At 42.3% G+C, this 12,357-nt stretch overlaps 1 protein-coding gene across 4 annotated transcripts in view; it reads right to left on the bottom strand.

The window, feature by feature from the left end:
* Positions 1–1,333: 1,333 nt before the first annotated feature.
* The window catches only part of dennd1b (DENN/MADD domain containing 1B), a 137,569-nt gene continuing 126,545 nt past the window's right edge, over positions 1,334–12,357 (bottom strand). For 2 of the 4 annotated variants that reach the window (XM_010901905.3, XM_010901907.3), the window contains 3 exons: positions 7,544–7,617; positions 6,799–7,021; positions 1,334–6,644 (listed from right to left, as the gene is read on the bottom strand). In XM_010901905.3, the coding sequence (XP_010900207.2) occupies positions 5,769–6,644; positions 6,799–7,021; positions 7,544–7,617 (1,173 nt within the window). In that variant the 3' untranslated portion in view covers positions 1,334–5,768. Of the gene's footprint in view, positions 6,645–6,798; positions 7,453–7,543; positions 7,618–12,357 lie in introns of those variants that run through there. The other 2 variants (XM_010901906.3, XM_020049122.3) reach the window with 2 other exon arrangements.

Here is a 12,357-nt window from a genome sequence, read left to right as displayed (position 1 = left end):
TTCCCTCAGTCTGGGGCTCCATGCAAGATCTCACCTCGTGGGGCATCAATGATCATGAGGAAGGTGAGGGATCAGCCCAGAACTACACGGCAGGACCTGGTCAATGACCTGAAGAGAGCTGGGACCACAGTCTCAAAGAAAACCATTAGTAACACACTATGCCATCATGGATTAAAATCCTGCAGCGCACGCAAGGTCCCCCTGCTCAAGCCAGCGCATGTCCAGGCCTGTCTGAAGTTTGCCAATTACCATCTGGATGATCCAGAAGAGGAATGGGAGAGGGACATGTGTTCTGATGAGACAAAAATAGAGCTTTTTGGTCTAAACTCCACTCGCCGTGTTTGGAGGAAGAAGGATGAGTACAACCCCTAGAAAACCATCCCCATTATTTGGGGATGCTTTTCTGCAAAGGGGACAGGACGACTGCTCCGTATTGAGGGGAGGATGGATGGGGCCATGTATGGTGAGATCTTGGCCAACAACCTCCTTCCCTCAGTAAGAGCATTGATGAGGGGTCGTGGCTGGGTCTTCCAGCATGACAATGACCCGAAACACACAGCCAGGGCAACTAAGGAGTGGTTCCGTAAGAAGCATCTCAAGGCCCTGGAGTGGCCTAGCCAGTCTCCAGACCTGAACCCAATAGAAAATCTTTGGAGGGAGCTGAAAGTCTTTGTTGCCCAGTGACAGCCCTGAAACCTGAAGGATCTGGAAGTCTGTATGGAGGAGTGGGCCAAAGTCCCTGCTGCAGTGTGTGCAAACCTGGTCAAGAACTATAGGAAACGTATGATCTCTGTAATTGCAAACAAAGGTTTCTGTACCAAATATTAAGTTCTGCTTGTCTGATGTGAAATACTTATGTCATGCAATAAAATGCTAATTAATTACAAAATAATCATACACTGTGATTTTCTGGATTTTTGTTTCAGATTCCGTCACAGTTGAAGAGATCCTACAATAAAAATGACAGACTTCGACATGCTTTGTAAGTGGGAAAACCTGCAGAATCGGCAGTGTATCAAATACTTGTTCTCCCCACTGTATTTCCAAGAACAACAAATGTCATAATGGTCACAGCTTACAGTAACATCTAGTAAAAAAAACAACATTATTTTAAATACACATTGTTTTGTATTCTTATGATATCCAATACCTTAATCTAAGACCAAAAGCAAATTACAATTTCTCCAATAGCACACATTTTATATAGTTATTGGGTCAAAATCACTCATTAGCAGGAACGGTCAACACCTTTCTAGAGTTAAAGGAGTTTAAAATCGTATTGCTTTACTTCATTTTCTTTATTGATAAAATGGAAGAAACAAAAAAGACAATGTAGCTTGAACATGAAAATAATTTATTCGTACATCCACAGTGCATACCGTTTATCATTCCATCCAAAGGGTGCTATGCTTGATCACACCTAAAGCAGCGTTATACAGATTGTAACCAACTGTAGGCGTTCATGGAAATGGTACAAGAGAAGTGCACACATACCTAGATGCTGTATGCTGACAATGTGCAAGGATGCTCTAGGTGTGGCCGCAGTTAGACTGACCTTTATGTTGTCACACAAGACAATTCTTTTCTTGCACACTAGACACTGGTAGGTCCTGAATGTCGTACTGAATTTATTACAATACCAAGTCTAGGGACCAGTGGAAAAGGTGAATGACTATGAACCGTGTCAACAGTACCAGTGTTGTTACTGCAGTGAATGAATGTTTAGAGACAAGTGATCTGCCTCTTAGTTTCCTGACAATCCGTGGTTTTGATCTTTAATATCACATGAGTATTAGCAAAAAGGGAAATGCAACTGTGGCATTTCAGAAAGTGAATGGAAGCATGAAGTTTTCACCCTCCTTTTTCCTGCATCAGTCAGTAAGTAGTGAGACAGTGAAGAGACATTCAGTCAGAAAGACACCAGCTTTTCAGAAAACAGATACTCAACCTACAAGGATTCCAAGCTATTGCAAGTGTTAGTATGTAATTGCTCAAGTAAAACATAAATCCATCGCAGTTACACTAAATACAGCAGTTACTTTAAATAAATTAAGTTCGAAATGAAAAAAAAACTACCAAATACAGTATTTCAACAGTTTGCAAGGCAAGTGTGAAAACTAGACAATAGCCTACAACACAAGCTGACACTGCATTTTACTTTTGATCTGAGTAACAAACAAATACAACAACCAAATAAGATTAGCCAATATCTGAAAGAAAAAAAAAAATAGAACTAGAGGAATGGACTAAAATGCTAACATTCATATGCTATTGTACATGCATACCACAAGCTGAAAAAAGTTGTGTTTTGTCCAGACTTTCCTTTATCCTAATTAATGAAGGGAATACATTTTTTTTTAAATATAGTACATTCAAATCTTAGTTGTTGTTGTTACATCAATCATTTAGAATAGATGATAAGTTACATATTCTCCATGTAAACTAAATAAATCATATTTAGTCACTAAAATTGGAAATTAACCTGGAAATGCATTATAACAAGGGGAGAGCAGGGGCCATTGCAACTATTGTGCAGAGACCACTAGAACCAGGCCAGTCATGTTTGGTCACGTCAGTTTCCTAATCATTTATACATATGTTTGAACATAAAACACAATGATCATTTTAATTCAAACCGACAGGCCAGGGGCAACTGTCACAGTAGCTCGGGTCCAACGTAACACCTAATGAATACAACTTTTTTTAAGAAACATTTATAAATGGTAATTTGATCATAGACAAAATTTTATGATTTGTCAAAAGATATACTTAGGTTGTGCCCAGATTATATATTCTTAAAAGAAAGGGGTCTCTGACGATCCTTTCAGAGTTCTTCATGAAAGTGTGGAAAGTTTTCAAGGGGAACATGTAAACAGATATATCAAAGAACGCCCTTTAATAGTGTTTGATGAAGAACCACCCTTCTTGATGAAGAACCACCCTCAATGGTCAAACTTAAAGGTTACTCAAGAGGATCTTTGTGGAACCATTAAGAAGGGTTTTTTTGAAGAACAATTTCAAAGGGTTTTTCATATAACTTTCAGGAGTTCCCCCATAGTTCAAATTTGAAGAACCCCTAAAAGATCCTTCAGAAACCTTATTTTAAAACATAAAAACATTTTAAAAGAAAGATATAAGAAATAAATCAAATGTTCCTAATTTCCCTGCTTCAGTCAGTCATTATAACAAATTGAGTGGTATTACTACTGGAAGCGTTACATTTTCTAGCACTTACTGTACAGTAACATTCACCACACTTTCGCCTGAAAACCGGGTGGAAATGTTCAACGAACTTATAGTGCTACAAAGAAAAATGTAAAGACCAAGTGTAGTTTCATGCATCTGATTTAATGTACGTCTAATCTCTATAAGAACTGAGCACCATATCAAGGTTTATTCTCAGTACCTCCATACACAGACTGGACCATTGGTTCTCTAGGTCTCTTTGCATACTGTATATTAAAAATATCAATTCAAAATGTTTAAGCCACTCTTTATCCAGAATACCTTGTGTTAACCACACTAGTAAAACACATAAGGCACAACCATCTGTTTCATACACCACCCAAATTTCAGCCAAATTACAGAGATGTATGTATTCACATATGATGATGAATTACCTGATCTTGTTACAATTCGTGATTAGTGGTAAATCAATGATGTTCTGAATTTTTGCATAGTAAACAGTTTTACAACTTCAGAACTGCTGAAAAAAAAAAAAAAAAACATGGTTGGTGCGAAACACAAAACAGGCCTGATGAAAAATCAAACTTAATAGCTGAAGAGAGGGCCTCTCGGAGTTTCATTTAAGATCTCATTGCGGCCTAGCGGTCAGGGCAGAGTGAGGGCTAGTGTTTAACCTTAACACCCAACAGCATGCAACATAAATCATTAGAACAAACAGACAGAACACATCATTTACATAACCACTAACAAGCACTGTAAAAAACCTTATGTTGTCTGCACCATAATCGTGAGTGGCCATCGGATCTGGATATTACTCACAGGGCTTGCCTTTTCTCCATGGTAGATTCTTTAAGGAGAGCTGTATTGCTCTTTTACTGTTCCACAGTCACCAGGAGCTTTTGATGTAGCATCACCTCTCAGTGTTGCAGAAATGATACACTACATTGGATATACAGTACATAAAACTTCTCTCACAGTCTTCCTACTAAAGCACTCATTCCACCGACCTCCATTTTAACTGCCAGCTACAGAAACAAGGGGAAGAAAGAGAAAAGAGGAAGTGATGTTAAGATGGAGTGATCCTTTGTGAAATGGTGATGATGAAGGTGTGTCAAAGTGAATTAAGGGGCAGATGGAGACAAAAATAATTGAAGATGGGGAAAGGAGGTGAAAGAGATGAGAGAGAAATAAAGACAGATCATGAGAGAAACAAAAAATGAAGAGAGAACAAAATGGATAGTATTCTCTTTTTGTTAATACAATCTGGATTGAAACATCTCCTTCTGTCCTTTCTTTCCTAACAGACGGGAGCATCCTGAGAAACCAACACTTGAGAAAAATACATATTCCAGATGTTTCTATTAAAATGAAACTAAATAGAGCATCTTTCTAAGTGCAACATATGTTAAGGCCATACAAAGTTGACTTAACCAATGCCCAGTTCACATTGCTGTACAAAAAAATTACATTAAAATGCTGAATAGCAATCTGAAAAGCATAGAGACACAACTTCAACCTCCCCCTCCTCTTAAAAAAAACAAACAGCAACATACAAAACAGTTCATTAAGCTTGTATGGCCTGAACTAAATTTACTATCAATATGCGTTATTAGAAAGCTGACCATTGCTCCACATTCAGCTGATAATAATTATAATAATAATAGATAATAATCTAAGAAGATCAAATGCTTTCAGCAAAATATATATCTGAAGACTGAGCTGTGCCGAAAGCATATCCCACATCTATTTAAGGCATTGTGGTAGGACTTCGTATGTTAAGAGTTACCTTCACAATAGGCGTACATCCAGACCGGAGTCATTTGGATCTCTGTTAATAAACATTGATCTGTTAGTACCATGTAACAGAGGTTAATCGGTACCCTTTTGTGTGCAAATCCACCTCCGATTTTCCTTTGTTTCAATTACACGTTTTTGTTTCCCCTTATTATTATGATAGTTTTTAGGACATAGGAAAAACAACCCAGTTCACCGGTCTTTAACGCAAGCCACTAAACTTATGGGGACAAAAACAACCCCACAGACAACAAGACACGACTGAGCCCCATCAGGACGATCATTCACACGGTGTCTTATCAGCTAGGCGGTCTCACTGACATTTCTTATAGGTTTTTGTTGCTCCTGGATGCTGACATAAGGACAGTTGTTGTATTGCTCCCCCAATGGTAAAGTATTGGGCAGTCTGAACTTACACCTATGGTTATGTGCAACTTCTAGCTTCGGTTGTCATACATCCATCTGTCCCAGAACTAGTCTGTCTTTGTCCCTGCCCTCGTCCATCCCAGGACTAGTCTGGCTTTGCCACATCCTCATCCATCCCAGGACTAGTCTGTGGCTTTGGCCCAGTCCTCGTCTGTCCCAGGACTAGTCTGTGGCTTTGCCCCTGTCCTCGTCTGTCCCAGGACTAGTCTGTGGCTTTGCCCCTGTCCTCGTCTGTCCCAGTACTAGTCTGTGGCTTTGGCCCTGTCCTCGTCTGTCCCAGGACTAGTCTGTGGCTTTGCCCCTGTCTTCGTCTGTCCCAGGATTAGTCTGTGGCTTTGCCCCTGTTCTCGTCTGTCCCAAGACTAGTCTTTGGCTTGTTTGTGGTTATTAGCGTGAGTGTTATGTGTGTTGTTGTTGTGCACCTGGGACAGCTGTAGGCTGCTTTCAAAGGCAGAGCTGAGACGACACATGGACTCAATCTCCTCCAGAAGGCCTTTCTCCTGGACCCCTGACCCCAAGACCACGACCCGCTCCTGGTCGATTCCCTGTTCCTGCCTCCTCTGCTCTGGGCTCTCTCTCTCCCAGGCGACCATAACAGAGGGCTGCCGAGCTTTTACCCCGACCTCAAGGCTGTCCTCGTTCTGACTGCCCTGACCCTGTAGGGCCTTCACCTGGTATTGCCTCATCGTCTCCTTGGACAACACCTTCCTCCGTAAGACGCTGGAGGTGGCCTGGGGTTTGCCCTCAGACTCAGGGCTCTGTGGCTGTGGATCTGTGGAGGCTCTGGCGCGAGTCATCGATGCTGGTAGAGGGTTGCATGCAGAGCTCGGTGCTGGAGAAAGATGGTGGTCTCCCGGGCGTGGCGACGGGGGGGTGGGAAGCGAAGGTTCCTCCGGACAGGGCTGAGACAGACAAATAAGCGGACTGGCGTGAAGGACATGAGGTTTGGCCTGGACATCAGTCTGAGGAGCCTGGGACTGGACGCGAGGGACTGGGAGGTTCTGGGCCAGGGTTGGAGTGGAGCCGGACGGAGAGGCCGGGTGGACGTCTTGCTTCGGCAGCTTGAGGCTGCTCTTGCTGGGCTGTCTACGAGGGGAGGGGGGAAGGTGCTTCCGGTGAAGGGCACTGTCATCCTGCCAGCCCCCACCCAGTTGGTCTCCCCCACCTAATCCCTCGGTGCCGCTGCCACTGGCGCACAGCTGGGACAGGTTGTTCTCACTGGGGGGGTTGGACTTGTTCTAGAACATGGGTACAGTGGTTTAGACAGTTAAGAACAGTATTTGTTCGTCCGGATGCCGTAAAGGCAACAATGTTCTGACTAGATCTTTGATTCTACCGTCTTTGTGCAGAGATTGATTCGTTCGGTGTAGACATTACATTACATTCTCTTACCGGCGCCTTGTATTCTATGTCGTCCATAGATCTGAAGAAGTCCAGGCTCTTGGCGCCGCTGAGTTTGCCCTGTTCTGTGGTGGTGCCGCTGAGAGAGTCCAGGATCTCCTCTAACAGGTTCATCTGGCCTGTCAGGGAGGAGTCCGTGTCCAACTCCAGTGAATAGGAGTCATCACTGTCCTCGGTGTAGGATGCCACCTCTCCACTGTCCTCAGATGAGATCCTCAAGGCGGGCGAATTAAAGTAGCAAATTTATTGTGCAACATAAAGTTTGCAAAGAAAAAAGCAAATCAATTCACAACGGTAAATAAATGTCTAAAGAAGCCCGCAAATGAATTCAGCAAATCAAAGATCACTTTGTGAATAACATAATCCATCCAAGAAGCTACGATCAACAATGCAATAAGTCTGTTGTGGGGTCCTTAACGCAGGAGTCAACCACTGGGGGGCAGCGCTGCTATGGGTTTGATGAGGAAAAGGGAAACCGATCAGAACAACCACCAGAGGATTTCTCCACGGAACTGAACGTGCCAAGGGAAGGAAAACTACCATAACACCCCGGTGAGTTGCTGAATTGTAACACTATTGCATTGTGATGTTTGCTCTTGGCCAGGGCTCCCTAGTAAAACAGATAGCGGCCTCAGTGAGCCTCATCTAGATGGACAGAGAAATGGATACATGTGTCAACAGATACATATCGGGACAATGCTGGGAGATTATTGTTGCGGTCAGACCAGACTCTTACTTGCTGGCGGTGTCCAGTTCATCGTCGTCAACGGCGAAGTCGGGACATCCCATGGGCGACTTGGTGTAATACTGCTGCAACACACCCACAGAGACCAACACATCACTATGACAGCTTGGTTACCCTAAGCGGCTGCTGATGTGCAGTTTGTGTTCAGGGGGAAAGTGACATTCCCAGTCCGGTACCTCAGGTCCAGTGTTTAATAAGCCACCTGTGTAATGTGTTTAGCATTCTGGGGATTTAAAGGAAAGAGCGCTCCCTCTGTCCCTCAATTGTTCCTCCCCCTCCCCAATTCCCTCTTGTTCTACCTCCACACCTCTCTCCCCTTACCTCCTCCCCCAGAAGAGCTGAGCCTAAGGCCTGCTATTAAAAATGTAGTCTTTTTACTCTAACTACCAACTCTAACTCTCTGCCTCTCTAACTCTACCATTTATATTGCTCTAACTTTCCACACCCATTTACAACAGTGAATCTCTCTGCAGTCTCCAATCTTTCAATTCTATTTCAATTAAACTGAAACGTGTTTACATGGCCAAACAACAAAAGTTAAAAAGTATAGACTATGGACAATACAGACTGGACACAGCCCACCTGCATGTGCTGTCCCTGGTCATCGGCTGGGTATTTTTATGAGCACTTTGTGGCAACATCTGATGTAAAACAAATGCATTTCATTGATAATTTGATTGAGACAGAGGAAAGGTAGACCCACTACCACAGAGAGACTGAGGGGACAGCATTAGGGGTGGTACCAACCATGGGGACAGAGGACACAGATTTAGGGGGTTAGGTACCAACCCGGTCTTGATTAGCTGACACAGTGAAAGCCAGACCAGCGGAATGTAACATGTCGCTGGCTGCTGCTCGTTTAGGGGACACCATAGACATGCATGTACATGCACCTTACACAGAAACACTTGCACCTTTCACACAAACACACAGCTCACACAAAACACAACCACAAAGGGTTAACCGCCGCCTTCTTCATGAAAGCCGTGCAGCGGCCACTTAGTCCTTGTAGCCATTGGGCTAAACAGGAACACATGTGATGCAGCACTGATTGGCCGGCCCAGGCTGCTCTCCGCCTTTGGTAGCTAGGAGCTATAATAATAAAGGCCATTACAGAGCTGCTCAGGACTCCCATCCACAAAAACACTTTATTGGATTCCTGTGTCTGTGCCGTAAATCCACATTTCTTTGACGCCATGTACACACACACACACACATACACACACAGACACACACAGACACACAAAGACAAACACACACACACACACACACAAAAGCAATACCTCAAATATATTTGGTCGGTTTTGACAATTTCTATCTTGATTTTTCTCATAAAAGGCGGAATGTTTTGAACATGGTAAAAGTAAAATACGTAGTTCCCTAACCAGGGCATCTTTCTTTGTCAAATACGTGTGCAAAACACACATGCAGTAGTCCTGTGAAAGTTACGCACAGAGCTTATGTGCATTTGTTCTCTAAAAATGTATCCACTTCCATATAATAGAGCGTAACATTGATATTACTAAATCCTTACGTTTCATTGTCTTACAATTTCAGAGCAACGATTTAGGCTAAATCCTGGGTTACTTAGATGTGAAAGGCTATTGAGGGTTGTGATTGGTGGATATATTTTTGTGTGTCCTCACGCTGTGACCAAGGAACATTGTGCTAGGAATTGAACGGAAAGGCAGTGATGCAGTGCTGTTTTACCAATGAAGTAGACTGTGTGCAAAACAAATACACACACACGCATTTGCATGGCAGATACACCTGTGAGAGGGTGAGTGCTGGGGGACAAACACACACACCTCACATGCCCGCAGGTCATGGTCCATGCTGCCATTTGGCCTGCTCATTTGTGCATTGGGGGCACATTTGGGGAAACAGTGCCTCTTAGTGTGTCTAGGTGTTTATTAAAACAAGGTGAACACTCCAACACAACCAGCCACAGTCCTCCGCCAAAACCATAACCATAACCACACCCACAATCCCCTTACACTAATGCACAGAGACCAACCGAAGCTAAAGATTCGCAAAATAAAAGTGCACATTCTTTGCATTGCAAAAAGAATACTGACAAAACATGGTAGTGATCCAGAGGGATCCAGAGGTGAAATGATAACAGTGGTGGTCAAATGGCTTTTGGACTAAAGCCAAACTAATATGCTGAAGGAAGTCTGGTTGAAACAAGGTCCCCTTCACGTCTCATGATTTAAAACAGAGCTGAAAATGGAAACAGGACTCTCCTGTCCTCACTCCTTCTCAGCCTCTTATTCTCTCTTTATCTCTCTCTCTACTCTACGTTTTTCTCTCATGACAGATGAATCCACATTCAGTCCGATGCATTGAAAAAGAAGGGAAGAAAGGAGGAAGATGGGGAGAAGGAGAGAGAGAGAGCTGTGCCAGGAAGAGACTGAGGCTAGGTCCAGGCTATTTCACAGAAATCAGGCCAAATCTACCAGTTTGGATTAAATAGAAAAAAAGCCCCTTTAGTTTGTTTAAATGTGCTAAATCACTAAACACACTGTGGATGAGGTTCATTGGCTCCTCTGCATGGCATGCTCTGCTGGATTGACACTGCACATTTACTGCTTGCGAATGTTTGGAAGAATATTATTTTCTCTGTCCAACGTAATACCAGCAAATGGTGAGTTACTGACCACAGTGGCCTAGTCATTATCAATACATTTGCAGCTACAAGTATTTTGTAGAACTGAATCTTCAATTCAATTTGTCAATTTATATTTTTGAGATAACTTTTTGAGATAATTATTAAATAAAATATATATTCCAATAACCCATGCTGTAACTGAAGAGAATTTCAAAATAGAAAAATTATTGTAACAAATAATCTATTTTACTGGCATGCTTTGGCTTTCCAAACAGAATAAAGAAATGTATAAAAGTTTACATAAGAAGTATTCACCCCTTCATATTTTTTCTTTTTATAAAGTGGGATTGAGAATGACAACCTTAAATTACTACTGTAGGTGATGTTTTTTTTTTTTAATGAAAACTAAAAAAATAATATTCCTTTATTAATGAAAACATGTTAAACACACCTTTGGCAGAAATTACAGCTGGATTTTGTAATGTTTTCACGTAATTATTTTGTGGAGAATTATGACAAGACATCGATTTCCAAATTTTGTGATAAATTCTAAAATGTTTAACATTTAGATTTGTACATTTTGGTCATTTAGCAAACATTCCTAACCAAAGTGACCTAAAGGGACAACTAAAGGTTGACGGTCTTGCTCAAAGAAAGCAACAATGGATTTGATCTAGTCAGAAGCACAAACTGCTATCTGCCAACCACTTACAATCTAAGAAAATGGGAAAATGTCAGAGGCGGTGAACAGTTTTTATATCCACTGCATTTAAAGGAGCGTTCATAAGAAGTGGCTCTAGGAATCCATCATATACCACGTAATAAATATATATATCACTCCCCTTGTTAAGAGGGGAAAATATGCATCACCTTCCTTTTCAACAGAATTATTTTCAGCAGATTTTCTTTTTTGACCAGTTATATATTTATTTTGACCTGAAATAACCATGCTGCTTTGCACTGCAGCCAATGACAGAGACTACATTAACTACCAGTTCAACATTATACATTTCATATGGGGTTTCTGAGTAGCCACTGATCTCACATCTTGGCAAGATACATGAGAAATGAACGAAGATGGAGAGACATATAGAGAGACAGAGCTGGGCAGTGAGTGATAGAGAGGAGGGAGATTAAAATGGAGCTAATTATTTGTTGTTATAGATTTTCCCATGTCATCCGTACCCAGTACTTTAACTATTTGAACATTGTTACAAACTGTACATAGCAAATTTAACATTACAAATGTCTTTATCGTTCAGAAAGCATTGGGGGCGTAAAGTTTACTTCACAATGTTTTTTTGAATACTTTTGTTATTCAACATTTTGCATATCATATTTTTCACTTGCTTTGGCAATGTCAACACATTTTTCCAATGCCAATAAAGCCCCCTTCAAATTGAAAATGCAATTGAGAGAGAGCAAGAGCAAATAGGCAGAGCGTGCGAGATACAGAGACTGAAAGAGGGAGAGGTGTGACAGAAATGGAGAGTGGGGGGAGGCAGAAGCATGGCCAAGTCTGTATTTCTGTTAGACATAAAACTACAGAGGTTTTTTGAGGCAGGATCCACTGCCTGCCTGTCCAACTGGCTGCCTCTGAAAGCACACACTTAAAACACGCCGCTAAAAGAAAAGGATTCTGCAGATTTTGCTTAAAAATAAAGAGCTCCTATAAAATCACCAAGCGTTTGTTGACATATGCAGGAACTCAAACCAACCAGGAGGTGGCAGTTTAGCATCGGTCAAGAATCTCCGACTAGAAACTACAAATAACCAACATGCACACGCCCGCACAAATCTCCACATCATCACCATGCAGATGTGTGCCGTTTCTCCCCATTAGAACGGAAGCACAAAAACAAACCGTCCACACTAGCCAAACACTCACTCTCCCTCACACACACACACACACACACACACACACACACACACACACACACAGTTCCCCTCCCCATTCTCTCCCCCCTCTTCTCATCCTCCTCTCCAGGCTGTGGTACAGTAACATCAGTGTCACTCTGCAGAGTCCTGCCACAAGCTTGCTGTCAGAATACATACCTCTGACTGTCCGACTTTCTGTCTCACCGTCTGTCCGTCTCACCGTCTGTCCGTCTCACCGTCTGTCCGTCTCACCGTCTGTCCGTCTCACCGTCTGTCCGTCTCACCGTCTGTCCGTCTCACCCTCTGTCCGTCTCAC

This window comes from Esox lucius, chromosome 8 (genome assembly GCF_011004845.1).
Source record: "Esox lucius isolate fEsoLuc1 chromosome 8, fEsoLuc1.pri, whole genome shotgun sequence".
In the NCBI taxonomy this organism is placed as follows: Eukaryota; Metazoa; Chordata; class Actinopteri; order Esociformes; family Esocidae; genus Esox; species Esox lucius.
This window is presented reverse-complemented; position numbering and strand designations above follow the sequence as displayed.